Below are 27,694 nucleotides of genomic sequence, written 5' to 3' on the forward strand. Positions count from 1 at the left end.
GGACTGGGACGACGGCTTTGCCGAGGCCCTTCACCTGCGCTCGACATGCCGCTTGTCAACTTGGCTGCAGCAAGATTACAACGGTATCGGCTCGCGGGGTCTGGAAGAAGACGATCCGTGCTTGTCCGCATCATCATTTACTTCTTATCTTCCATCTGCTTGTACCTCAGCGGCCTTTCGTCATCGTCGTCCTTCCTTGCCGATCCGTTCTCGTCCAAGCTATCTGCAACACTACATGTGCTTTCCCCATGATTGCTTGTCGCAGCGTCGACTTCAATGCGATTGTCTTCCGTGGTATAAATAGCCACGCCCACTTGCAAGCTTGAAGATGAAGATTGGCCAAGAAACCCCGTGTCCCTGTTCGTCTTTGACCGGCCATTGAAGACAGCTGACCCATCTGGTCTTTCCTGCAACTCGATAGATACTGCATCAACTCCGCGAATAGTACGAATTCCTTCCGTGGAGACTCTTGTCCTGTTATACGTGGACGTGAGGCCTTTACTTGGAACGTTTCCCTGTCGTGCTGTCTCAAGGTCGCCAAAAGTGCCGCTGGAGATAACACCACATTGTCGTTGTCTGGCAATTTTCCCTATCAAGTCTGCCATTGACATCTCGATCTTGAGTTTGACCATATAGGCGAAAGGATGAAACTGCATGTAACTAAACTCATCGTTAGGAGTGGTTCTCATTATCTATTCTGCTTCTCCTCGTCCCGAAAGATTGCCGGTTCATGCAATGTAAGGTAATATAATAGAGTTGACTTACACGAACGTGTTTTTCAAGCTCATCATAGAGATAATAAGCACATCCATGCTGAGGGAGAATCCGACGATGCACATATTGAACTTGACCAGACTCTTATACTTGGTTAGACCATTTGCCACCAGGTTCTGTTGAACAACGCGAATGAAATAGAAATTGAGTGCTCCGTCGACAAGAAGGTAGATCCCCTTCTCGATACGGTCCCACCACTCGTTGATCCAGATATATCTCTCTGAGATCTGGAGACGGGCGGGGATCCAAATATTATAGACCGAGATATTAACGGCTGTGATTAAGACCGCAACACCGACCTTAAGACGGTATGCCGTTATCGGATCTGTGAGAAGGATAGAGCAACGATTAATAATAATTTGGAGAAGAAATTGAACCTGAAATAGTTAGAATTATTTATAAACTTCGGAAGGGTAAGTCGAGCATACTTACTTGAAGCGCCCATGTGGTAACTATGGAGGTTATTAACTTATTCTTGGCGACTTAGGGTGCTTTTGGACTGCTTACGAATGCAAAAAAGAACGCAAAACTAGAAGATTCAATATTTAGTACCGTCTTCAAACGTTACATCACCAAGAGATCCCTCCTCGCACTCTCAACTGCCCTTACCAGCAGGTATCGATTGCCATGTCGCCATGTTCGATTACCAGTACAGTCAGAATTTCCAGCAGTACCTTGACTATCCAGATATATTCGACCTGTTGTACCGATAGGAAATGTGGACTGTGCAAGGAGGAATCATCAAACACACATGGGATTAACGCTTACCTCGGGGGAATTATGCCTTTTAAGTGCAACCAGCAGATAATGCTGAAGATGAGGCATACAAGAATCTCCAGCCAAATCATCCAGATATAGGCACTGCGGAATACGAGAAGGCCGCGTCTCTCGTAAATTCGTTTCGTTTGCTTCATGGCTGTCCAGGTGGTGAGCCATCCAAAGCCGATCGTGAAGCCCCAGGCCAGCGAAGCAAGAGCAAGGTCATCTTCGGTGACCTCTTGGAGGACAAAATTGGGAGAGAGGAGTGTGATCATCGTGAACCAAATATTGGTTGACACCAACTTGGAATGACCATAACTTTAGCCAGACTCTAGTTCCATTCAGAAGAGGCATCACAATTTAAATGAAGGACGATAGTGATCGAGATGGGCATCCTTGCCCATGGTGTTGGTGTATCATCAGCCGCCAGCCAATAGCTTAAGTCACAGGAGCTAAAAGTCTAGCCCTCGTACGGATCTAGTGACACAGCACTGACTTGCGTGCGTCGTGACGCCCGCAAGCATCCCCGGCCTCTGCACAGATTGGCTGGAATTCAAGCCTTACCATTAACAGCCCAGGAGGCTTCGGTACCTAAAGACGACTCCGGGTAAGAAAGCTTGTAGAGTTTCAGGCAAGCTTTCAGAGAGCACGGCCTTGCCGAACTGGTCTGGACTCGGAGGTTGCTTGCGGAGTGACGTAGCGTTTGGCGCCACACTAAAGCCAACTTGTATTTCTGATACTCCGGGGAGGGAAGCATGACATAACACGGGCTATGATCAACATAGAATGCTGAACGGCTTTTAGGTTGAACATCACTATTGGAGTAGCGCCCTAGGGTTGGAAGCTGGAGTGGTTGAGTGTCGCGAGATTGGATGCGATTCCTAAATAGATCTGACTATACCTTCAAGTTAGCATAACAAGTAGACAAGCGAGTCATTTACTCGAATAGCTACTGATATGAGTTATTATTATGCAAGGTGTTGTTCTTTCCTATAGCTGAAATGACCTGTCTACTCTTAGTCTGTGCACCGCTGGGGCGGCAACAGCACTGCTGCATCGTTGACGGCGGAAGCCATGTGAAAGTGACAGATAGCAATCCTAACGCCACGGGTTACTGGTATACAGACGTCATGCAAGCGTGACATCTGCTGCTCTTAGCGCTTGAGAGATGAAAACCTTGTGGGTGGGTCCATGAGTCGTAATATCGTGGGTCACGGTCACTTCATAGGGATGAGGCATTCAGAGAGAAAAGCTGAAAGGGGCGCAGATTGATGTTGAGCCAGGTGGCGCTATTCCGTTCGCATTCCCGAAGGGCCCGGTGAGGGGAAGCAGGTACAGGGGCTGCTACCCTGTGATCGACGCTCTCCCTACATGATGCATTTTGGATGCCATTTTGTGGCTTGCGGAAGGCCGGTCTGGCCATGCAGGGGTGAAGTTTGTATTTGCGCTACTGTCCGCTCGCCCCGCATTCTGCAGTTGGGCCGCTGGGTGCTGGCATGGTCCTGGGTCAGTGACGAACTGTGGTGAGAAGACAGTGTTTCTAGCACTGACGTGAATCCTCGGCCATTAACTTTGGTTATGTGAAGATCAAGCCGTGCCGCCGCCCCCATGCCACAGTGTCAGCCTGACCTTAGCATCTGGTGACAGGGCTGAGATGGTATGCTACTCGACACTTCAGCAGCAAAGGATCCCGGATCCCGAAGCTAACACGCAGCTCGAATTTCTGCACAGAAAGGCCGAGGCTATTTCTACCGCCGAATTCTTCTGCTAATTGGAAGCCCCTTTGTAAGAATGTACCTTTCTGTCATGTTCATCTGTGCCATAAATGGGCATGTTTCTCCGTCAATCTATATCATTTTTTTCGTTATCCGGGATACGCGGGGCTGATACTCGGTGGCGTCAGCTGACTTTCGGGGTAGGTAAACTCACTCTTCAGCAACTGACAGAAGTTTGGGCTGGAGCCACCCACCTCCTTTGCGGTATTTTCTGGCAGGAAAATAATGTATTAGCCTCAAGTGTTAATACGGCCCCCTACATTGCCCTGGGCAAGGCTTTCCCAAGCATACCGACATACCTAGACATGATTAAGGTAAGCGCGGCAATTTCAAAAGCGCTCCCGCACTTGTGTCTCAGTCGGCAACTTACTCCCGTCCCAATGTGGCGTTATCCTTGTGACACTCACTTTCATCAAGGGTCCTGGGTGCACGGATCAGCCGGAAGAGTCTCCGACAAAACGACCATGAGGCTAACAGGAAATACGGGGAACTAGTATACATCATGATCGACAGCACCTATCCAGGATAGCACTAACAATCACTTTTGTTGTGGGGATAACTTAAAAATCGAGTAATGCTCCGGCGCACAGACAAGCCACACTGGGGACTTGCAAACTGAACCTACTGGCCTAGTTAATACTTCAGCAAACTAAAGATTAAGCCGAGGGGCGATGTTTACGACTTCAACAAGGATCTAGACACTTGGTCAAATAATGGTTGCACCGCGGAGACCATCATCGGTTCCGCGATCCCGCCATAATTCAGGGTCTGCCAGTTGACATGTGAGTGACGAAGACATTCGGCGCTTTGCCAGGGGATGACCCACAGGCAGGGGCTCGGGGTTGGTGATATTGAAGGCCGCGCCGCGTATCTTGCTCTGCCAGAGGTCGTCCAGGAGCGTATCAGTGTTAACGTGCTTGCCCTTGGCGATGTTGGACAGAAACGTCTTCTTCGTGACCGGGATGTCGAACTGCTCTGGGTCGAGCACGCGCTTCGTCGATTGCGCTGATCAATCTTGTTCGATAGGAATTATGGAACCTGTGCCGGCATACGGGGTATCCCGCGTAGTTGTCGAGATTGCCTTACGAACTCTCGTTAGGTAGGAGTAAAGTGTGCCTATGGTTCACTCACCAAAGCAGACTTGACCGGGTTGAAGCGGGAGTCAGCAATCTTCAGACTCTTTTGCGTGACATTGAAACACGCTGCTAAAGCAATCTCCGCGGCTTTTGCCAGAGAAGCCCAGGTTCATGCTGCCTGCCGCCAGCGGACCGAAAAGTGGCACCTTGCTACTTGTGGCGGATTAGTGCCTGGAACTCTTACAGCATTATCAGCAAGGTCGGGCTGGACTGATTCACACCCCTCGGCGCTGCCACACGGATGGCTATCTCTATTCCTTGTAACAGCCTTGATATGATCGAGTAGTTTAGCAACTGACTCATGCCCACTCCACGCTGCCATGTGAAGGGTAGCCCATCAATCACTATCAGCAACTCTTGACGCCATCACATTGTCATTCCAAAGTCAAACGCGGCTGTACAACATCGATCAGCGCTTCATTATCTCATATGTCACGACGGTGGTTTGACGTAGCGAGAACAGAGTGGTTCAAGAACAGTTGCATTTAAAGGACCCTTGCTGCCTAAACGAAGAAGAAGCAGAGAGGGAAAACCACAGCAACGAAGACACGTACTTTTCCATCTTCCCACAACTATTACCTGGGTTGAGAAACTAGACACCAGTCCGCGGTGGGCACTGTTGATCATAGTATGACTGCCGACAGCGGTAGCTCGACCGTCTCTCTTGTTAACACTGAGCCTATGACATTCTCAACCATACCCCTAACAACTGAGTGTAGCTATGGCGTTTCTTCCGCCACTGGTTCACGACGTAGTCGAAAATCCAACAAGTTGAAGAAAATAGGCACCATGCTTGGTTGGAAGCGAATGCAATTCGACCGAAGTTCACACACTTCCGCGTCCGTTGCTATCAAATACGGCAGATATCATATCTTACAAGGGTTACCGATCGCCCCACCGCAACGTTCCTTCTGCCACCACTGCCGAGCTGATGCCTTACGAGACGAGGAGTGCTACATCGGCAAAACATCACTTGATGAACCGCACCCAGGCCGTCGGCTTTCGCTTCCCACGGATACGGGGAAGGCGCCTGCATCAATTGTGATGGAAAGCGGCCTAGGGGACCGACAATGCAAAGGAACGGGTGGTGCGGCCACATATCCATTACGTCTCGTGCGTAAATGGGTTCAGTCATTGACGAAACCCACGAGTACCCCGCAATCAGAGGCTTTGACGCTGCAAAGCACTCCTCCCGGCATTTTTGTCACTGACTCGCTTTCCATGTCACCAATCGTTGACACAGAAACCATCGCCTACAGCTGGGATCGAGAGCTCGAACACCAGAGCAACGGCAATGCTGATATGAACTCGCGAGCTGGTTGTCTGGGCACGGAAGATTATTTCTGCTACTGGAGAGCTGACGGGGGTTCAAGTTCGGGGCTATGAGTTCCTCAAGACCCGTTCCATCGATGCACTTAGGGACGAGGCGGCGTCCAAGAACCATTATGCGGTGTCCCTAGGATCATCTGCCATTGCCTAAATAGCTAGCTACATCGCTCTCTGCCCGTTCGAGGCTGTTCGCATCCGCTTGGTCTCGCAGCCGGGATTCGGGCGTGGTCTCGGGGATGGATTCGCAAGGATTGTCAGGGAAGAGGGGATTTGAGGCCTGTACTCCGGGTTGGGTCCGATATTGCTCAAGCGGTATGCAATTCTCTAAGTAATCTTTTCGCTGGCAGTACACTAATCGTTCTAGGGTATTATACATATTGGCGACCTTCGTCGTATACGAGAATGCTCTCGAGCCAGCCTACTATCAGACAAGATGGATTGGTGGGAACAGCTTGAGGACGATAGAAGATCTTCATTTTTTTTTAGCTAACTGACGGCCTGAAGGGCCGTATTTTATAGAGGAATTTAATACAATAGATGTCTTAGGACAGGGATCGTGATCAGCCCACTGACAGTAGGATCAGCTGTTGGGCTGCTAGCAAGATCAGCTGTTAGGCCTATTAGTCCGTCTGGGAAAATAACAGTCCGTAAAAAGCATATAAAATCGTATGTCTTTGACCGCCGAAGTCGGCGATGTGACATCCTTGTCTGTTCCGTCTGATACCTACAAGTGGGTCGACAAGTCGACCATATCCAGCGCCGCGATCACGGGATTCAATCTGGGCTCTGTGCATGGGAACTAAAGATTTGATCGTTTCTTGACAGGTGGCATCGATTGCTGACGCCTCGCTTGGGAAGCTCAATCCGAAGACGTCACTCTGGGGAGATGCAGCAATCCCTAGCGGGCCTAGCCCGGCTACCTTCTCGTTGGCTTGTGTGATCGCCTGGTCCCTCTGTTGTTTGGTCCAGTCCCTGCCATTCCGATATGCAGCAGCTCGTTACCGAAAGGTACCGGGGTCACTGATTAAAGCAAATACTTTTTACTTATGGCATGTCAAATCCAAGCTTTACTCCCAGCGCAGATAGCTCTATCGTGTGGCTGACAAGCACCTTCAGAATTCCACCGTAATATATTGATGTGAGAGTGTAAGCCTTGTTTTCACATATATCGGGATATCGGATTCCGGATGTATCATGCTATTGAAGCTTTCTTCCTTCATCATAGGCGTCCATCGCCACCTGCCTCGTCATCGGCCTCGTCACCGATCTCATGATAGTCCTAGCTTTTCCTTGATTTTATCAATAGCTAGCTGAAGCCAAAGACTCCGGACCACCCGGAGCCTCTCGGCCGTCCGAGGTCATCCGAGGTCATCTTCATCTATAAGACTGACCTAGCAGACCTCAATTAGATAGGAAGAATAGCAAGAGCTTCTCACACATATGATCTTATCCATCTGCTAGATGCAACATAAGTTATATACCCTATTACTTATATAATAGGTAATAATTTATTCTAATAAGGCACTACCCAAATTCTTAATAGACTGTTTTAAGAGGCTGCCTGGTAGTATAGTATTATAGCTGTAAAGCAGTATCCTGATATTAGGCATATTCTTGGGCAGGAAGTCGCGTTGCTAGACGTCGTTGCTATTTGGGGATTTCTAGGAGCCGAGTGTGTAGCTTCTGAGGCCGGGTACTGCTATAATACTGGAGGAGTCAGCACGGGAAAGAAAGGTTAGAGAAGGCCAGGCTTACTCGACATCTACACCGTTCTTGTCCTCGTAGAGCGGCGTGATTCCCTCGAATTGCAGGTGTAGCTGTACGGGTGACTGTTCCCAACTCGGCGCAGCTGAGCAGACAGGTCGTCTGCGGAGAGCAATATAATAATCGAGATGTAGTATAAAGGGAGTCGTTGCTATATAGCACTAAAGAGCGACGGACTATAGTATCAGCGTCTCCCCGCAAATCCGGAACCTCCTCGAGAATAGACTTCAGGTTGCGGCCCAGGTTATCGGTCTGATCGGCTGGGATGTCATCGACGCGCAGTGTCAGGCTCTTTTTATCCTTCGGCGCCAGAGCGGCGTCTCTCCCCAGGACCGGATCCTGCTCGACAATAGACTTCGAGTTGCGGTCCAGGTTATCGGTGTGATCGGCTGGGATGTCATCGATGCGTGGTGTCGGGTTCTCGGTCTTCGGCGGCTTCAACGGCTGTCCAGGGGGCCTGCCGATGAGGATCGCCGTCACCAAGACCACACTAGCGGTCGCAAAGACCGCCACGAACAATTCAGACACAGTGGCCCTCTCGTTCTAGATATTGGACGGATTCCGATGCGGGAATGATGAAACGAATAAGTTACATCTCTGGGTGAGGAGCATAGCTCACTACATAGTATCCACATCCCAGCCACCAGCAGATCGGACCTCCTTAGTCATACGGTCTCAACAGGGAAGTAGACGGTGCGATCGAGTGTTGCTCGGGCTAGAATGGGCAGCAGAGGCGAGATGCGCTATGTCGTGAGTGGTCATCACATGCTTCTTGCCTGCAGCTGACCACGTGACATGAAAGATAGTTCTGCCTGGTCCCAACCTCACCAGACGAGGTCGTGATTCTGGCGATACTGGGTTTTGCTTCCTCACCTTCAAGATGATATCAATGGCCCTGACACCGCCCTTCGCTTTAGAGCATCAGCTAACGCGGGAGCTAGACGAGCCAGCCCGGCACGTGCCGGGACACCCCCACGTGCCTCTGGAGGACCGAAGCAAGGTATGGGACTTGCTAGCCAGAGAAATCTGCTCGGACGATTTAGACCGGGTTGCCAACAGGCTCTGGTGGATGTCAAAATAGGACAGTGGAAACATATCGCCTCTCTACTGGCAGTTGGTAAAACGGCGCACCATCGTCGTGACGGAAGACCCGAAGCTCCACCTGGTGTGGATCTACGATTGCATCTTTATTAAGCCGCTCCCGCAGTATATCACGTCATATATATTCTGGAGGGACTATCTCTGCACAGAGGCCGGCAGCGGAGGACTTGAACGTATTCGACGAGCGGCGCTGGGCTACCTGCGGACGTACTACCATCTTATAAAGCACGAGTCCGACTTGCGCATCGCCCAGGACCCCAGCCTGTGCCTCGTCCCGCCGGATATCACCTGGGAGCAGTTCTGCGACTTCACGTCGAGCCTGGGGGACATCGCAGACCGAGACGTCTCCCTACGCTACGCCTACGGCGAGATCCGCCTGACGCAGCTCAACTTATACGCTCCGCTCCTCCTCGGCAAGTCGCACTTCCAGAAGGTCGAGCACCAGTACGGGACGTATTTTGCGCGCTTCTACGGGCCGATCCTGTTCGTAATCGGGATCACGTCGGTGGTTCTGAGCGGACTGCAGGTCGTCGTGTCGGTCGGGGAAGATAGCGGGGGCGGTTGGACGGGGGCGGCGCTCTGGGTCGGCGTCACGGCGATCGTGACATCCTGCATCCTGCTCTTCATTTTAGGCCTCCTCCTGGTGTACAAGGTAACGAAGGAGTGGAAGTTTGCAATCCGCGACCGCCTCCGGTTGTTGGAGGAGAAGCGGGCGGCGGAATGACGATGTTTGTACTTGTTCGAGTCTAGGCTAGCGGAATAACATGTCTTCGTTTGCCCCATACCACTGATCGTACTGTCTATGCGTTAAAGGGTCGAGAAGCTCGATGACCCCAGCGTGGCGGGAAGCGGAGCTGGCATTTCGCTTAGAAGATAAGCCTCCGCGATCAACCTTGTCTCGCGACAGGGTATTAATCCCCTGGCGTCTTTCTTGTACCATCTGCGTACCCTTCGCCTGGTCGGGGGAACGAGCTGGGGGAAGTCCAGCAAGTCATCGATTCTTTCTCGATGACAGAAAAACTCCGCAACAACAAGAACATGCTCCAAGATTCTCTTGCCGCTGTCAAGGAGACAGTAGAGAAGGCCAAAGACCTCGATAAGACCGCAAAGGACATATTGCAAGTACAATCAGCTCTCAATTGGCATCGTCAATTTAGCTTTAAAATGCAAAAAGCAGATGAAAACACAACGTAAGCAATTCCTTCCACTTCATTGCTGGTCCTTGCTGAATGAAGGCAGCCCAAAACAACTGGACGATCTTTACAAGTCAACACGTACCTTGATCCAGGGCTGTTTGGGTGAAGATCTCGGGCAGGCCGTACTCGCTGATTCCGAGAGATGGAACAAAATCCGCGACCACGTTGTTGTTCATCAAATCACTGACGTGATACTAAAATATTAGTCAATTGAGTTCATCAAATTCCAAGTCCTTAAGTATCTAATTCGTAGTTGTTGATCTCCTTCACCTGCAAGTCCAGCTTAAGCACTGTATTTACTGCTGTAACGAAGGCTTTGCAGTCCCAGCACTCTTACTTGTTCACTATAATTTGAGCTTTGTTAATCATGACCGGAGGTATGGCTTCTCTGAGATGCCAATGGTCTTCTGTCAAGACAACGTGGGTGTTCACAAAGTAGGCGATAAGTTGCTTCTCTGCGTGACAGGCGTAATACTGCCCTCTCAAGCCATTATCTCTTTCGTTGTCCGCCGGAAGGCTATGCTGGGCTGCATCACGTCTACCGACAGTGTCCCAGTACTTGTAGATAAGCACAAGGACTTGTTGTCGGAGGTTCCATTCAGGTTCCCAAGACTGCTCGCCGTTTCCCCATTTAACTAAGATATCAACTGTGGCATTGGTTTCGTCGACACGATGAGTCTCGAATGAGTCAATCTCAACTTCATCAAGATCTATAACAATATCGCACGTGGCACTAAGTTCGGCTAGGTCGGCTTCTTTGGGCTCGGCGATGGAATCCAGCTCGGCTTGCTTTTGGGGTGTTTGGGTATCTGTCAAATCTACTATAGGCCATTGTTGCACTACGCATTAGCGGAGTGTTCATTCCACTTTTGCCGTAGCTGGCAATGCGACAGTATCGACCAAGGCTTCTTTCGGAGGAGGGATAGTCTTAGTGATGTTGTGCTCGGGGGACCGGGCGATGGCAGCGGTATCGAGGCTTCGCTTGTAGTTTTGATCGATATCAATACCGCGGATGATATCACGGCCGATGCTGCTATGTCGGGCGTGCGTCATAGTCGTCAAGGGTGAGGTTGAAACGAGGTCTAAAAATGCGATATTAAGATTAGCAAGCCTGGACTTTACGCTAGACATAACTATAGGACAACAAAAGAGACCTATGAGATCCCCAGAATGGTGTATTGCACCACTTGGAAAGTTTGTGCTGGACTGACGCGGTTCGTTCGCAGTTCAACGCGTCATCTGGTGCAATGTGGCACTGCCACAATCATTACTGTGGCTAGCTCATGGGTACCATCCTCGAGGTGAAGTGGGACTAGCAGTACTCTCCCCACCGTGAATCTTGGTCCATTTCTGGACTCCCTTCACCGACTTTGTCGTACTTTGACGCGTTTGCCAGGACCTGACAGGAAGCAAAATGAGTCGTATTGTGGAAAATTTTGGTCCACTTTTGGCTGCTAGATTGTCTCCCCAAGCACCACTGATCCGTGCTCGAAATTACCGGATTATGAACGGCATGCCGTTCGGAAATGCTTCAGTGCACTGATACCCGGAGTGGTATGTAACTCTGCCGCCAATCGGTGCTCCCTTCCATGCACGCACTTTGATCGATGCCCGGCGCCTTATAGGTGTTCATTTTTCGACACCAGAATTCCGCAAATAGCTACTTAGGTCCCTTTTCGAACCCCTGGTCGGTTCTATAATTACACCTAAATAACGACCTCACAGGTGAATTGCAGCAGTCAATGCAAAACCCAGGTAGGCATCTGAAAGTATGTACCTCTGGTCCATGTGGTAGTCGCTGACCTAGGTAATCGTATAGCGGCAATCCTGCAGCGGCAATCCTATAATGGCAATCTTGCTGCGGTAATCTTGCTATGGACTATAGGTATAGCTGGAGAACAAGTTGAATTGCAAATTATAACTGAGCATCTATTGTCACGGGTGTCACAGGCCAGGGCCCATATCCTTGCGGCTGTGCCGCAAGACGTACTAGGCTCATGGGCGCCAGGGATGAGAAATCGGTCCACAGCTCAGGGGCACCTCAGGGGCACTTAGGAACTTCTTTCTTTCTTCTTCATCTTTGATGTAAATAGCATCCTGGACTAGATAGCTGGAATCCAGCTACTAGAGGCCGTTCACAGGTTCGTCCTCATCTTCTGAGCGGTACTAGTCCGCATTTATAACACTTAAACATCTCAAAGCCTATAGAAGCCAAACTGCTGTCTGATCTTTCAGAGCCATCATGCATTTACTTTACTTGGATGTTACTATGTAGCATTGTTCCTCTTGCTAGAGGACAGTCTCGACCTAAGGAAGACAACTTTAACATGAACTTATGGAGTCGCGCTGTCATCAGTCTCGCCCCCCTTGTCCACCTGGTCCACGTCGTCCTGGCTCCTCAACTGGCGAAGCCCTTCATACTTCCACCTGGAAATATATGTCTCGAATGCTTGCTCACCATGCTTTCCGTTTGTTGTCGCGTACACGCCAACGATGACGCCTACCATATGTTAGCATGCAACAGCCGAATAACAACCATTCATAACGGTTGGACCGGTATTACTGAAGAAGTGTCTTTTACTCACCGGAATAGTACGGCACCACATCAGTCCCCCGACAATGACCAAATACGCGCATTCCCGACTGTCGGTCTGTTGAGCCAACCGGACCCGCCCTAAACTCGAAATGTGTGCTATTGACTGCCTCAATCTCGAGTCGAAGCTTTTTTCCCATCCATTCACTTGGCATGGCCACTGAGCTCACTGGGATAGCCGTCCTGCCTCGGTACGGAGTCTCTGAGTGTCCACGAAAGCGCAGATGTGGTTGCAAGGACTCTTTTCCCTCTGCCTTGAGCATCACGATGCCCAGGTCGAAATGCTGCGCTTGGTCTTGGAATACCGAGACACCAACTTCCATTTCCTCTTTCTTCAAGGATTTGGCCCAGTCTATGTCTACGCTGTATCGGAACATGGAATGTGCCATCCGCCGGCCAACAAACGTTTGACCTCGACCCAGGGAGGAGTCTGCATCGAAGGCCGTGAGATTGAGCACAGAAGACTTCAATGCCAGGCAATTAGAGTGGTGTGGTGGCGATATCCGGTAGCTTTTCCTTTTCGGCAACCGCAAATGCACGAAATGAATGGGTAGGCGACTCCCAGGAGCAAACGTGACCAAGTCATCCGCGCCGTTGAGCTGGCCTTCTCCATCCTCCACATGTGACTCAATAGGTAGTCTCCAACCCGACATGGTGCCAGCAACGGGAGTAAATATAGGAAATTTTCCCTCTTCCCAGGTCACTGGAGTGAGCACTGTCTCCCTTCCCATCGGAAGGTTGCCAAAGTATGGGCCAGGATCTTTGCCATATGACCCTCCGGCCCGCACAGCCAATGCAGATGCCCACCATTGGCCATCGCCGTCCTGGAAAAGATCGGCGTGTCCGACGGCCTGGAAGTATGAGCTGGTGTTGGCCGCTGTGAGAAGAGGGTTTCTAGGTGCCGGTTCGAAGGGGCCTTGAATACTGCGTGAGCGTGCCATGGTGACCATATGATTCTCACGAGTACCCCCTTCTGCGAGCAGCAAATAATACCACCCGCCGCGCTTCCAAAGATGAGGCGCTTCGGGCGAGGCTCCCCCAGTTCCGTTCCATGGCATGGTGATGTCGCCAATCTCTCCCGTTTTGAAATCCAGGGGTGCGTGCATCACTCCGGGATAGTAGGCTGCAGTGTGTGCGCCCGAAACCCAGGTAGACCCATCATCATCCCAGAACGGCGAGGGGTCGAAGCCAGGGAAACTGAAATGAACCGGATCAGACCATGCATCCGAGCTGTACGGATCTGTAGTGGTCATGATGAAGTTATCCCATCGAGAGTCATTGACGCGAGGAAGTTGTTGGTTGACGAGAGTCGACATCAAGTAGAACGTGCCTCTGTGGAACCGCAGAGTCGGTGCATAGATGCCACTGGTTGCTCTTGGGAGGAACGCCATGCCAGGCAATTGGTCTGGCCGACTGAACGCATTGGAAACATGCTTCCAGTGAACCAAGTCGCGGCTTGCGTGAACGGGGAGGCCAGGGAAGGCCAGGAAGCTCGATGTGACACAAAAAAAGGTATCATTGAACTCTGGTACGAAGACGCAGCCGGGATCCGGGTTGAAGCCGCTGAGAATCGGGTTTTGAAACGTCGAGTTCTCAGCAACACAGTGTGCGATTGCGCTTAGAAAGGGCAACAAGAAGAATTCGGTCTTCATGACAATTGTGGTAATCACTGAATTGTAGAAAGCTGACAGTCAATGTTTGAACCTGTCGCGCACGAAAACAGACATGTCACCAGCTATATATGCTACCAAGAATATATAGATCAGCAAGAGGTTCGGCTAATGACTTCCCGGAAATCCCTATCATGACAGAAACATCTATTCCCAACGTCCTCGATGTGACTTTTCCGAACTCCCAAATCGGAGCCTAAAACTTATCCGATTTAGCCTAAAGCCCTTCCGGTGGCATCAGCAACTCGCCGAGGAACGCGGGGGATCGTCAATGATGGCTGTATTCCAAAAAAAAAAAATTGACCCTTGCTAGTTTTGCAAGTGACGTGTGTTTATGCCTACGTTACAACGTGACCATTTGCAGACGTGGAGACCACATTCCAGGACAAATTGCAAGTAGGCGGGGGGGTTTGTAGATGAACAAGGTGTAAGCAGTGTCTTGCGTAAATGTCTTGTAAAAGGATTATGTGCTTAGTTGCTCGTGTCTCCAAGAACCCGGTGTCGTAGGGTAGGCCATGCTTCAGCTGAACACTTGGGAGAAGTTGGCCTTCAAGCAGGCGAGACCAATAAGTGTAAGAGAAATGTGGGGCTTTTATTTTATTCTAGTGGGGGAGATCAGAAGTAAATTATTCGAACTGTAAATAGCTTACGATCGTAGTTCTCTGAGATTTTGCCTTCCGGACGGAATAGATTTCGTTCATTCATTGGCCCCTACCCCAACCATCATAACCTCGTCGCGACCCGCAAATCTCCATCATTACCCCGAGCATAGCCGAGCTATTGCGAATTGCACCGGAACCTTGATTGCGCGCCTTGAGCACAACGCGACGCGACCCTCCGGACCATGCGATACGGCTGAGAGTTTGAACTGCCCCGCCTCCAACAGAGCCTAATACGAAAGCCTCGGAGTCCATGCAGCCCCCAACGCGCCGCTCATGACGACTCTGGTGACGACTCGCCGGCCGCTACGGATTATTAATACAAGCAGCCAGGCGGAGTAACGGACGAGCAAACGCGCCGCCGATGGGTTGCACGATGAGCACACGATGCAGGGAATGTTAGGCGCCGGCGGCCCAACAACAGCCATTGCCGATTGAGAACGGGATGATGATTTCCAGTTTGTGAGGAAGTCGAAGAGGGTGAAGACGCAAAGGCGCGAGGAGCCGGCACCAGAACCTCTAACAACATCGGGGCGGGGAAGGGCCGCAAAGGAACACGTTGCCCAGGATCTAGCACCTGTAGACCAGGGCACGAAGGAGACAACGGCGACGATAGCAACTACGGAACCTGTAATAACCAAGGCCACGAGGAAATCTTCAAGGCAGAAACCGAGCGTCGATGCGTCGAATGAGAAACCGCCACTCAAGATCCCCAAGAGAGGAACACAAAGGAGCGCACGAATATCGGGGGAAAAGCCGGGGGAAGAGACAACGCTGCAGACAAATAGCACGTCAATAAAGCGCGGGCGTAATGCAGGAGAAGCGCCGAAACGCCCCGTGCCAAATTGGGATGAATCACCGCCGCCGCGTGCAGCGCCATCCAAGATTGCGCTCCCGATGAGCGACACGCCGGTGATCAACCGGAACAAGGAGATGCGCATGAAGAATGGTGGGAGTCGACGAAGCAGTTTGAGAATAAGGGGGAGACGGGCGAGTTCTCTCATCGACGGCGGACAATCGGCAATCCCACATCGCGAGGTCAATCCGGCCGATTTCTTCAAGCACATCGAAGCTTCGTTGTTGGAGCCGCGAAGAATAAAGCAGCTTCTGACCTGGTGTGGCGAGCGCTCTCTCTCAGAAAAGCCCCCTCATGGGACGCCTAATGCTCATGCGATTCTCGGCGCTCGTACCATTCAAGATCAGCTACTCAAAGATTTTGCAGCTCGACCAGAGTTCTCGGATTGGTTTAGCAGAGATGACAGTATACCCAAGACACCTGTAATCCCGAAACCAAATCCGAGAAATATTAAGCTCGACGAGAAGCTAGCACAGTTGGAGATCAACATCAAGAGGCTACGAGATGAAAAGAAGGCTTCGCAAGCAATACGTAAACCACCACCTAGACCGCCACTTAAACAACTGCCTCTATTTAATAAGAGCGAAATAGGTTAGATTGTATTTCCAGACTTCAATCTGTTAGATCCAGAAGAAGGGCAGATCAGAGGCTATTTGGCAGATGAGACGACCTCTTTTGAGGCTACTCGATCCCAAACAGAATCACGGCTACGCAACATCCAGTCTTCGCTCAAATTCCAGGTCGATCAGCTCGCCAACAACATACATACGCTCGAACAACGGGTTCTCGTCGCGGGAAAGGAGGCGGGCAGGGTCCTCAGCATCAGCGCCCTCCAGCTCCGCCAGCGGGAGGAGCGTGAAAAGGCCAAGGTGGGGACTCAAGGAATGCCCGTCATGGAGGTGCTCAGGAGTCTGGGCAGCATTCATCCGGAAGGCAGAGGGCGAAGAGAGAATCAAGAACTCAAAGCCAAGGAAGCAACGAAAAGTGAATCGAATGGTTATGCACTGCAAAATTGACAAGACGAGTTCCTTTTTTTCTCTCACTTCACCTTCTCTTCTTGATACCTCCTTCCCTAAGCTTGGGAACCTGGCTAGGCAGTTTATCGGCGGTTTTGTTAAATTGCGCACAGATGCTGAGTGCACTTGATAGAAACGTCTAAATCTGTCAAGACATTCGTAAGCATCGAGCTAATAGTTCTCGTGGCGAAGTGTTGGCAGATTGTGCGACAACCAGAGCGGGAGAGGCAGAACGTTGTCAATAGTGGACTCCTGCAACACCGCCTGGCGTACGTTCATAGCTTGAGGTTCGCTATCCACACCAATGTAGAGAGTAGTTGCCAGTTCATTATCAGCAAGAGGTGCAGCATTTCCGAGGTCGCCAGCTGCGTAAATATGATCCCCGCGCGTCACATATGCCACGCGTCCGAGGACAACTAAGCTGTGTACCTCGCTATTTATCATAAATTGAAAATTTTAGAGAGAGAGCATTTGTGAGAGCACTCACAGTAGGCATAACGGTGGAAGCAGGTCTAGTGTCGCACTGAGCGTGCTTAAACGGTAAAAATGAGATGATGAGTAGCAGCAGCGTGATCATTGATTGTCGTGGAAGGTGAGGGGTACTCCAGCCTGCAAATCTACTTGAAGCGTACAGCTAGATTACTAATATAGTTGTCTCCTGAGGCCGATAGTGCGGTGTCGGGCGTGAACTAATCCCAGGAACGAGCCCATCAACTCCGAAACAACCCAGTAATACTACACTAAAAAGGCGGGCAGCCAATGCTGCGATGATTGATTTTGAGAGGATACCACGTGGGACATGGGAGGGTAGCAAGGATAGATAGACAGTGTGGCCGTCTATATTAGGTATAGGATCTCTTGTTATAAATATTTGCGACGAGGTATTCCTACTATAGGTACCTTATACTAATAGACTTTTGCAATACAGTTAGTATAGATGGGATTTCAACCTTAGCGTCGATCCAGGCCCAGATTTACTTTAAAGTCTGATATAGGGGTAGTATACTCTATAAGGATAGTTAGTGCCTTAATCTATATAAGTAATAGTAGTAGAGTTATATTGTAACGGTCGTGTCTTCTGGTCTGCCGTAGATGTGGTCTAGGGTAGGCAGAAGATTAGTTGCTGGTGGATAAACTGTAGGTTTATATTAGCAGAGCGGTTAGGGCGTCACTTACAGGGTAAATATTATATCTAGTAATAGTTAAGTATAGTGATGCGTAGCGAGTTAAGGTGATTGAGGTAACTAAGCTGTATTGATAGCCGAGTAGCTGTATATAGTGAATGTGCACTACTCAGTCGACTATATAGTTACGGTGGGATGTTAGATTATGAGGATTATCTAGTGATCCTAATAATTCTTATGCCTCTGGATTACTGCGATCATCTAATGATCGAGGTGATCCGCGTGTGATAGGATGGGATAAGTGGGTATGTTATCAGCGTATATGATGGGGTCGGGGCCTAGTCTGATATAGGTCATGACAGTGAGGTTAAAAGGCCGAGAAAATATGAAATCAGTTCAATCCCAAGCCGAATTCCAACAATTATTTTATTTTTATTATTTTTGGTGATTTTTTCCCATGAGGTTGAAAAAGTGGATTTTATATGGGTTTTTTTTTTTTTTTTTTTTTTGCTTACCGCTAGGTGGGTACCAGATGGTCTGGACTTCCAGTCCGAACCCACACAGCCGAAGATATACCGGCTGCAGATAATAATCAGATGACATGTGATTACCACCACCATCTTCAAGTCCAAGGAGGGCTTGCGTCCCTACATGGCCTACATTTATAAACATGATTGGCGGAATAGGACTTATCCCCACCCGCCTCGCAGTCCACCCTTTGCCCTTTGAATCATTTCTTATCCGTTCTGCGGATATTATGCTTGCGCCTTAGATGCTCATCCAATTTGTCACTCCATATTCCACATTTGGGACAATAACCGGGAGCATTGTATTTCTTCGGCACCACAACGGCCTCCCTTGTCGAGACTCCAGACTTCTGCTCACCAGGTTCATAGACAACTCCCGAAGGCTCTTGGACCAGATAATGATGCTCCTTGATGAGATGTTCGTCCATTGAATCATTAGTGAGTTGGACGTCGCAGTCTTGACACTGTGTTACGTCATGCTGTCCCTGAAGATGGTCCTGTACCTGTGCTGGGGGAAAGGCCTGTTTGCAGAACGGACACATCTCCCAATAATATCAGAAACCAAACCATTCTCGTCGAATCTCTCAAGATGAACGCCGATGAACAGCACAATGAACCCCAAGCTTGCCATTTCTTCCTTCCCTTTTGTTTTCGAGAAAATGCGATTCAAAATTGCGCCTTTGTCACAGGATATCCAGTTGACAATACCAATATCGCCATCCATTTTCAGTGGATATTGTGTTAAATGACCTGAGAGATAAGGGATGCGGAAACGGGAGGCATATATAGCTGGCCCTTGATGTCCAAAAGTAGGCCCAAAATGGGACGAATGGCCTAAAGCGAGGCGTTACTTATTTTTCACCGAACTAGGTTGATAGTCAACAGGAAAGGACCAAAATGAGGACGACAAGAATCCAAGAAGTGGGACCGGGATAAGCATGGCCCACTTCCTGGACCCAAAGGGATAGAGATATTAAAAGAAAAATAATTACAGGCTGACTGAATATTCCAGCTGTTAATAAAGCCGTAAATATTTCTTAGTCAGTCAACTTATCATTTAAGAACGCTATTTAGTATTTAGTCCCTAACATAGACATTTCAAACAGGACCCAAACTCTCCTCAACAAGACATTTAAATATCAAGGCTGGTTTAAGCATGCCGCAAGTCTAGGTGCAAACCCTATTTTCCTCGGCTATGATCTTATCAGCTTTTTCAACAGTAACGACTGCCCCATGAATCTTGCCTTGATGTCTATGGAAATCACTGGCGACCTTCACTATTCGGAATTTCTTTCAAGTTGAAGAGCCTTGGCGCTGAGATAAAAGGAGTGGTCTTCGAGATAAAAGGAGTGGTCTTCGAGATAAAGCAGGTCCTTTCGATCAATGTCCAGGATGGTGTCGTGCTCGCCACTGTGTCCAACGTTGGCTTTGGCAAGGTTGATGGGGGAGTTAAGGATGGAATATTCGATCTTGAGCTTGATGGAGTAGACCATTCCCTTGATAGCGGTTTGCAAGTTGTACGGGTTGTTGTACTCGAGGACGAGGACGGCGACGTCGAGGATGATAACAAGAATATTAACCGCAACGAGATGGTATAGCATCCTGGAGGCCTGGGCACCACGGAGAGCTTCTTGCATCTGGAAAGCTTTATAGGTATACCAAATGTATAGGCCCGAAATAATCATCTCCTGGATGAAAAGGGATACTTGGATCGTCTCGTATACCGGGTAGGCGGTGACGTAGGGACCGGGTTCTAGGGCCAGAATAGCCCGGTAGGCGACAATGATCGTAGAGACGTAGCCGATAAAAACATTTGTAATAATAATAGCCAAGACCAGACGGAGGATCCTCTCATCATATAAGATAAGGTGTAGCCGTGAATAAAGAACGAGGGAGTGGCTAGTGACCATGAGAACCCAGCCGATCACAGCGATAGTAACCCATGCCACAGCATTTTTGAGGACGCCAAAGTTCCATATCAGATAACTGATAGTATGGAAAAAGATGCCCCAGGTAGCAAAGAAGAAGCTCCAGAAGTAGAGACCGCTTTTCCGCTCAAATATGAAAAATATGATGACATTGAGCTCAATGGCGTTGTATAGGGCGATGAAGGATACCATCGCAAGACCGATAGGGGCATCGACCGAGGAGTCGTCCACGTAGCCCATGTTGAAGAGCAGATGGAAGACATCTTGAGGAGTGAGCGATGATATATCAAGAAACACGAAAGACGGGCAGCTGAGAGAATAAGAACTTTCAACTTGGCACTGATGAGAACCCCTGGGAGTCAATGCGCTAGAAATGGGCTGAAGGTTAATGGAAAGTATCGACAGGAGTGAAACCAATCGTAGGGCAGAGCTGTCCAAGGGTTCACCTCTATCAGCACCAGCCCCTTGTCATAGAAATCTGCCCCCGACTGTTATCGCGTTTGTCGCACTGGTCGATTCACCTTAGCGGGGATTAGGGATGGAACGCCGCCACACTACAATGGCTCGCGGTGAAGGCAGGTCGCTAGTGGTACAGGCCCGCTTTGCTTAGTGCAGTGGGCCGTGAGTCACGTCATGTCCCTGCAGAACCTTCTGGACTTTGCCAAGCGCCTTGGCATATCATAGTAGAGGGATTTGACAAAGTCTGCCGTGCACCATCTCAAAGGTATCTCTGCTGCTGTAGGATATGTTGTGCCTTTACAAGGTATCGCAGCTGCATCAAACCCTCGATTAAAATTAACATGTTGGGTGAGTGAAACCGAGCTACAACCAAGTAGAGAAGCCAACACGGTCGCCGGAGGAGATTGTTCAGCGCTCAAGCACATCCTTAACAGGCGGCTAGGTCTCAGAGGCGTATCGATGCACAAGGTTGGGTATAGTATGTAGAACAAATAACAGAGGAAGAGGAAGTGTTGATGACAACCGATAGAGGCAATAGCCTGGTTCAGTGAGCCAGTTTGCAGATAATGGTACGCATGGGTCCGTTTGTATGAATTTTGTCGAAATACAAGGAGGGACCAGGGCATCAAGGTTACCTCTGTACGTTCCGGATAACTCTTCCAGGCCTTGCTCTGCGGAGGACAATCTGCCAGGAAATTACCCTAGGGCGTTGAGTCTGCGACCGCCCTAAGCCTTGAAGTGGAGCCTTGGGCGGGGCCCTGAGCCGTGTCACTTTAGGGCTCGAGGATTTTCTAATCAATAAGGTTGGTTGTCCTGCGAGACGTTGTTTTGCGGGAAGACGCCCCGGTCTGCGTCTCATTTTGTATGGCCCACATGGGTTGTTCAGCTAGAACAACTAAAAGCACATGACAGTACGTAAGCATGCGGTGTGTGCACGGAACTTTCCATATGCACGATTTGGTCAGCAAGCGTGTCACTCATACGGCTTTGCAACGGCACTTTCCGAAGTCGCCTACCACGGAAATTACCTGAACATTAAGAATTAGTTCAATTTTGCGACTCGCTTCCAGGCCTCCGGTCTGCGGGGTCTGGCGGGCGGACTACACTCTTCCCATCTATGATTTGACTAGCACTATTATGGAGATGCCGATGATGACCTATCCAAGGGGTAAGGGTTCCGGGTGAAACATCCAGAAAGGATTAAATAGGAGCATTGTCCGGTGCAAAGAACCATTGCCATCGTTGGCAATTGCATGGTCAGCCTAAGGCTCTCCACAGGCAGACACATTAGCTGTCCACTAGTAACGCCTACTTATATATATACGTGACCTATAGTTGGTACTGTCCATCTACATACGTGCTTAGAAAAAGGCATTGTTCGAGTCCCTACGGAGTGGTAGTGCTTAAAATGTGTCGCAAAAGTGCGATTTTTCTGCCCTCGCCGCTAGTTTTGTTATGCACCATCATCGAAGGGCTTGATCACCAACGACGCAATTACATGACCGTTCCCTAGCATCCGTGGTTGTCACTAAGGAATCAGATCAGCATGAGTGACATGCCACGCGACAGGGATAGCTGGAGCAGGGGAACAGAACGGAATTTGCCGTTCATCGATGAGCAGGTCCTCTTGGTTGGCTGTGAAGGATGTTCTTATGCGCGTAGAATACCTGGGGGAACAACGACCCGGAATGAGAAACTTTGAGCGTGCAGGTGAAACAAAGAGTCGTGGCACTAGGCGAGTTAATACATGACTCGCTCTTCTTCCATAGCTGCGGCCGCCTTGCGGCCCGCCGTCGTTCGCCTTGTCACTAACCGGCCTGATATCCCTTCGGTCGAGCGTGCTACAATTCCAGGAAGAAATTAGCAGGACCTATTATGCCATAAGCTCCAGCGGTAAGTGCGATCCCCGTAACGGATCGTCATGCCCTCATGTGATGGGTCATTTAAACAGAATATCTACCCCAACGGCGAGGGTAAAAACAGTCGTCTCAATCAAGACTCTGGGGGCACGAGGGTGAGGCATATGCAGCACATGGTTAATAAGGAGGGGCACAGGCCTGCAATAACACCTATGGCTCCTCACCTTTCAGGGAAAGCTTGGCCTATCCCCTAACGCGAAGGCTCGGCCAGGCATATCTGGGAATGCTGGCATGGGGACAGTGATCTGAACCAAGAGAACACGCTTGAAAATAAATTCCCAGGCGACAAGGTATGCCGGGCTGCGCCACGGATGAGTCCAAGGACCATGACAACCCCAATGGTAATTAAAGCATGCTCCAGGCTTACGCCGTCGATGCCGGGACGTGTAAACCTGGGTATCCCAACGGACTTAGTCAGCTATACGCGGGAACGGGGGAATCCAGGAATTTGGGTGGAGGACTGCCCGATGAAACAAAAATGGTTGACCTTAAAAGGACCAAGTTATGTGTCCCTGTTGGGAACACGTCTGAGCCTAGCTTATATAGTATCCACATCACAGCCACCAGCAGATCGGACCTTCTTAGTCATACGGTCTCAACACTCCCAATCGAGCTGCTGTTGGACTTGATGTGCACGTCTGTCGAGTCTCGTTAAACCCCAAAAACATCTTCGTGAGTGAAAACTAAAGGGAAAGAGCCATCTCAACCCGGGCGCTTGGAAATTATTGACAGGTCCGTGCATGGTAGGTCTCCCACTGGACAGTTCTTTCTCAATCCGGCAAGGCCTATCTTATGCAGCCGATCACACTCGTTCCTTGAGGCCCAATGCTTCCCGAAAGAGTAAGAAACGATCCTTCGGTAAGGCCTTCGTTAGTCCGTCAGCAACCTACTTGCCTGTTAGAATATATTAGAAGTCGACAGTTCTATTATTAACCTTTTCCCTACAGTAATAATATTAGATATTAATATACTTAGTTTTTACATAGAACTGGGGATTTTTTGATATTATAATTATTTCTTAATTATCTTTAAAGATTATAGTTATCTTTAATTTCTAAAGCCTTTTTATATTTTTTTAATAATTCTCAGAGAAATATTTATAGCCAGACTGCTTCCTTTATTATATTTATTTACTATATATACTCTGCTTTATAAAATAATAGAGTAATAATCTTTTATCTCTTCTAGCTCTAGCTGATAGTACCAGTACTAAAGTTAAATATATATCCAGATATTAACTTTCGAGTCTTCAAATCTCCCGCTTAATCCAAGTCTATATATCCCAAAAGGGGTTGCAGCTTTCCTTAATATACTAGTTCCAGATTTTACAATCCTTTAAGGTATCGAAAGATGCATTTAACAGCAGCCTGGTATTCGTTGGTTGGGTTTCCTAGGTGTCGACTGCATAGAGAGACGGCAAATGCAATATCTGGTCTCGTCCCAAGCATGAGATACCATACCCCACCCCCCCTGGGACCCCCCCAACCCCCCCAATGGGACAGCTATTTACATATAAACACCATCAACTTCACTTACACGTTTTAGGCTTAATATTGAAGCTATTCGTATGCCAATTGCGGCATTCGATAGATAATTACATAGTATTTAACTTTTATGTATTGGATTTATAGTCAGACCATGGGGCTGAGATTTAGTCTGTTTGGGATAAGTCCGTGAAACTCGAAAATTTTCCATCTTTATAAACTCTGTCGCTCGAAATATTTGTTGTTTTCACTACTAACGCCAAAATGCGAAGCTATTCAGAAGACTCTGTGCTTAGTACTTATATTGAAGTTAGAGATAACGGTATATCTATATGCCAAGCCTCTGAGAAATATAGGGTACCCAAGAGTATGCTTTTTAATTAACTTAAAGGCGTACCTTTGGTAAGAGAGGCTAACCTGCACCAACAACGACTATCTCCAGTCAGTCCAAGAGATAATATAACAAGGATACCGAGCCTCACGGCCGACACCCTGTCACACACCCATATCCGGTATAAGAAGGGGTTAGCCCTGCCTTACCTTAGTATACTAGAATGCTAACCTAGACACGCAGCCCTCTGCAAAACCCAACCGCGCGGCCTACTTCAACAAGCCCGGGGTCAGCCCTCAGGATTTCGCCGTAGTATCTATATAATCTCAGCCTGCCGACCAGAGACTAAAATAAAATAAGCTTTAGTCTCTATCTTAATTAACTACTATCTTACTCTCGCCTGGCTACTTTATACCTCTTTATTAATCTTATTATAATTCTAAAGCTTCTCTTTTAGCTACCTGAGATTGAAATAGTACTAAAAGGTAAGTAAGCTACTCCTGTTATAGTAGGATTTCCTGAGTTAGTAGTAGAGTAATTAATACTCTTGGGTATCTTAAGTAATAGTAATATACCTACTATTAAAAAACTAATAGAAGAACTTATCCCGATTCTGTCTCTAGCTATTATAACTTAAAGTAAAACCCTAATTATATTAATTAATCCTATTTCTATTAAGGATTAATATATTGCTATAGTTACTTATATTACTTAGCTAGAAGCTCTAGAGGAGCTTAGAGCTTGAGAAGTAAAGCTTATATAATAACTTATAGAAGGACTCCTACTTAAAATCTATATATAATATTACTATAATTTAATAGGATTTATATTAAGTAGTAGGGGAGAAATTAAGATTTAAAATATTATTTAACTAATTCTTTTAATTATCTTTTAAAAAAGAGATAATTAGTTAAGTAACTTATAATATATCTTTACTAGAATATACTATTAGTATTAATAAGATTATAAGAAGATTTTTTTTACTTTAGATAATATAAAGTAAGATAAAAAATTAAGATAGAATAGTTTTTTTAAAGAAAAATTTATAAAAACCTACTAAGATATAATTAAAAGCTAAATAGTATTTAAAGATTAGATTTTTTTTTTATTAAAAATTCAGCTAATTAAAAGCTAATATTAATATACTAGCTAGAATAAGTTTATTAATATAACTATTAATCCTCTTAGAAATTCTATTAATATTTTAACTTTCTAAAGAAATACTTTTTAAAAGCTTATAAAAAGTAAAAGATATTATTCTTCTTTATTAAATTATAATATAACTTATAAGATTATATAACTATATAATATTTTAAAATTCCTAAAATATAAAAAGAAATTATTATTCTAGCTACCTGCTTTTAGAACTCTATATAAAATAAATAAAAATAAAAAAGCAGTAATTTAAAATTAGAAGAAATTTTTAAGAAATATAAAAATAATAGAATTAAGATTCTAATAAAAACAGAGTAATACCTAAAATAGGTATAGAATATTAATCTTCTAATTTTTAAGAAAAGTAACTTAAAGGAAATTAATAGCTAAATATTTATATATTTTAATTATAATAATACTAAATATCTAAAAGATAGATATATATAGCTTTTTAAAGTATAAAGAGTTAATTTAGGAAATAGCTAAAAGTTAGTATAAAAACTCCTATAATATATAATAATTGTGTTTTCTAGTTTATTATAGATATAATCTAGAGTAGGTAGAAGGTAAGTTACTAGTAGATAAATTATAGGTTTATATTAGTAGAGTAGTTAGGGTATTACTTATAGAGTAAATATTATATCTAGTAATAGTTAAGTATAATAATATATAGTAAGTTAAGATAATTAAGGTAACTAAGTTATATTAATAGCTAAGTAGCTACTTATAGTAAATATATACTACTTAGTTATCTATATATTAATATAATTAGATATAATTACCCTTATAGTAATTATAATTACTGGTAATTAAAGGTAATTATAAAGTAATTATTATAATTATAATTATTAATATTTAGTGGTAATTATAAAGTAATTACTAATAGCTAAATTATATTTTATTTTAGGAGGCTAAGAAAAGTAGAATTATATCTTATTTTGATATAAGTTGCAACTAGGCTATAATATAATATCTCCCCTCTAATAAATCTTATTTTAAGATTCTATAGCTTTATTATCTATTTATTAGCTCTATTCTTAATAGGCTTAACTTACTTTTTAATTATTATAAATAAATTAATAGTATATCTAGTTATACTACTTAATATTATACAGCTCTTTTTTATACTATCTAATCTACTAGTTATTATATTATATTATATTTCTTTTATTTTAAGTAGGATTTATTCTATAAAATAATTAAGAAATTATCTTAGTATAGTAAGTATATCTAGTAAGGTTATTTTGTAGTAGTTTAATATTTCTATTAGGGTGTATATATAATTTCTTTCTTACTACTTTAGTAATATAATATACTAATAGTCTTAATAATAAACTAGATAACTATTAAGTTTAAGTACTTAAATAAGAAGAGGAAAAAGTTAAAGAGTAGATACTAGCAGTATAAGCTGCTCTAAATAAAGCTTTGAATTATTTAGTGTATTTTTGTTATTAAAAGTATATATTAAAATTAAAAAGTAATAAAATAGTATATTACAGCCTTTAGTTTATAAATAAGCTTAATAAGTATAAAAAAGAGTAGGATAAGTCTTTTTTTACTATTATTCCCTCTAGGGGTATTCTTACTATAGGCAATTTAAAGTAGGATCTTAATTTTAACAACCTTTAATATCTATTTTTATTAATAAGATTTCTTTAGAAGGTATTATATATAATTAAAGTTCTAGAATCTATTTAATATATATTTCCTAGTATATTTCTTTATTTTAAAAAGTCTTTTAATTTAGCTTATAATATATAAGGTATTTATAAGGTTTTTATATATCTTCTAAGAAATTGCAGTTTTTCTATTTTATAAGATATTTTATTTTATTATTTTTCTTTTTATATTAAGGATTACTTTAACTGTAAATTCTAGTTATTCTTAACTTCTATTTCTTAATTATTATTCTATATCTTAATATAAATAGTATCTACTGCTAATTTAAGTAAAAAATATAAAAGATTAAATAGAGCTTAACTTTAGTAGTAAGTTTAGTTTATAGTTATTTTCTGAGATTTTTTCTAAAATTTATAAGGTCTGATAAATTTAAAGTTTAATTTATTATTCAGCCTTTTTATTATAATGTTTTTTATTATAAGGTAGACTATATCTCCCTTCTAGAAGATTAATCCCTTT

General features: G+C 46.0%; 11 protein-coding genes across 11 annotated transcripts; 5 read left to right on the plus strand and 6 right to left on the minus strand.

Annotated features, from left to right (window-relative positions):
* Positions 1 to 137: 137 nt before the first annotated feature.
* Positions 138 to 1,951, minus strand: BGZ61DRAFT_595165 (uncharacterized protein; the record flags this gene model as incomplete). Its single annotated transcript, XM_046256881.1, has 4 exons — positions 1,543 to 1,951; positions 1,207 to 1,226; positions 766 to 1,099; positions 138 to 660 (listed from the first exon to the last, which is right to left on the minus strand). Exons 1-4 carry the CDS (start codon positions 1,806 to 1,808, stop codon positions 138 to 140), a joined length of 1,143 nt encoding a protein of 380 aa, XP_046093320.1. The 5' UTR covers positions 1,809 to 1,951.
* A 3,708-nt stretch (positions 1,952 to 5,659) lies between these two features.
* Positions 5,660 to 6,206, minus strand: BGZ61DRAFT_469448 (uncharacterized protein). The gene is made up of 2 exons (XM_046247955.1): positions 6,138 to 6,206; positions 5,660 to 6,085 (listed from the first exon to the last, which is right to left on the minus strand). Exons 1-2 carry the CDS (start codon positions 6,147 to 6,149, stop codon positions 5,933 to 5,935), a joined length of 165 nt encoding a protein of 54 aa, XP_046093321.1. The 5' UTR covers positions 6,150 to 6,206; the 3' UTR covers positions 5,660 to 5,932.
* Positions 5,666 to 6,206, plus strand: BGZ61DRAFT_595166 (uncharacterized protein; the record flags this gene model as incomplete). The annotated part of the gene is made up of 3 exons (XM_046256882.1): positions 5,666 to 5,762; positions 5,818 to 6,085; positions 6,138 to 6,206. 2 exons carry the CDS (start codon positions 5,666 to 5,668, stop codon positions 5,922 to 5,924), a joined length of 204 nt encoding a protein of 67 aa, XP_046093322.1. The 3' UTR covers positions 5,925 to 6,085; positions 6,138 to 6,206.
* Positions 6,207 to 8,426: 2,220 nt separating this feature from the next.
* Positions 8,427 to 9,362, plus strand: BGZ61DRAFT_501084 (uncharacterized protein; the record flags this gene model as incomplete). The annotated part of the gene is made up of 2 exons (XM_046251651.1): positions 8,427 to 8,585; positions 8,619 to 9,362. The coding sequence occupies 2 exons, from the start codon at positions 8,427 to 8,429 to the stop codon at positions 9,360 to 9,362; spliced, it is 903 nt and encodes a 300-aa protein (XP_046093323.1).
* Positions 9,363 to 9,533: 171 nt separating this feature from the next.
* Positions 9,534 to 10,040, plus strand: BGZ61DRAFT_545922 (uncharacterized protein; the record flags this gene model as incomplete). The annotated part of the gene is made up of 2 exons (XM_046255317.1): positions 9,534 to 9,828; positions 9,878 to 10,040. The coding sequence occupies exons 1-2, from the start codon at positions 9,647 to 9,649 to the stop codon at positions 10,038 to 10,040; spliced, it is 345 nt and encodes a 114-aa protein (XP_046093324.1). The 5' UTR covers positions 9,534 to 9,646.
* Positions 10,041 to 10,167: 127 nt separating this feature from the next.
* On the minus strand, positions 10,168 to 10,965 carry BGZ61DRAFT_487889 (uncharacterized protein; the record flags this gene model as incomplete). Its single annotated transcript, XM_046250041.1, has 2 exons — positions 10,168 to 10,623; positions 10,702 to 10,965. 2 exons carry the CDS (start codon positions 10,963 to 10,965, stop codon positions 10,168 to 10,170), a joined length of 720 nt encoding a protein of 239 aa, XP_046093325.1.
* Positions 10,966 to 12,167: 1,202 nt separating this feature from the next.
* Positions 12,168 to 14,079, minus strand: BGZ61DRAFT_542239 (glycosyl hydrolase; the record flags this gene model as incomplete). Its single annotated transcript, XM_046255158.1, has 2 exons — positions 12,168 to 12,334; positions 12,420 to 14,079. 2 exons carry the CDS (start codon positions 14,077 to 14,079, stop codon positions 12,168 to 12,170), a joined length of 1,827 nt encoding a protein of 608 aa, XP_046093326.1.
* A 671-nt stretch (positions 14,080 to 14,750) lies between these two features.
* BGZ61DRAFT_469451 (Mis12-Mtw1 protein family-domain-containing protein) lies at positions 14,751 to 16,034 on the plus strand (the record flags this gene model as incomplete). Its single annotated transcript, XM_046247956.1, has 2 exons — positions 14,751 to 15,094; positions 15,224 to 16,034. Coding segments are annotated over exons 1-2 (873 nt in total), but the record flags the coding sequence as incomplete, so codon positions are not given.
* Positions 16,035 to 18,413: 2,379 nt separating this feature from the next.
* On the minus strand, positions 18,414 to 19,305 carry BGZ61DRAFT_469456 (uncharacterized protein). The gene has a single exon (XM_046247957.1). It carries the CDS (start codon positions 18,819 to 18,821, stop codon positions 18,483 to 18,485), a length of 339 nt encoding a protein of 112 aa, XP_046093328.1. The 5' UTR covers positions 18,822 to 19,305; the 3' UTR covers positions 18,414 to 18,482.
* A 122-nt stretch (positions 19,306 to 19,427) lies between these two features.
* Positions 19,428 to 20,751, minus strand: BGZ61DRAFT_469457 (uncharacterized protein). The gene is made up of 2 exons (XM_046247958.1): positions 19,629 to 20,751; positions 19,428 to 19,607 (listed from the first exon to the last, which is right to left on the minus strand). The coding sequence occupies exons 1-2, from the start codon at positions 20,445 to 20,447 to the stop codon at positions 19,557 to 19,559; spliced, it is 870 nt and encodes a 289-aa protein (XP_046093329.1). The 5' UTR covers positions 20,448 to 20,751; the 3' UTR covers positions 19,428 to 19,556.
* Positions 20,752 to 22,212: 1,461 nt separating this feature from the next.
* Positions 22,213 to 23,240, plus strand: BGZ61DRAFT_487894 (uncharacterized protein; the record flags this gene model as incomplete). Its single annotated transcript, XM_046250042.1, has 4 exons — positions 22,213 to 22,296; positions 22,436 to 22,559; positions 22,787 to 22,875; positions 22,947 to 23,240. The coding sequence occupies 4 exons, from the start codon at positions 22,213 to 22,215 to the stop codon at positions 23,238 to 23,240; spliced, it is 591 nt and encodes a 196-aa protein (XP_046093330.1).
* Between the last annotated feature and the right edge of the window lie 4,454 nt (positions 23,241 to 27,694).

Source organism: Ilyonectria robusta, assembly GCF_021365365.1.
Source record: "Ilyonectria robusta strain PMI_751 chromosome Unknown BGZ61scaffold_103, whole genome shotgun sequence".
Taxonomy (NCBI): Eukaryota; Fungi; Ascomycota; class Sordariomycetes; order Hypocreales; family Nectriaceae; genus Ilyonectria; species Ilyonectria robusta.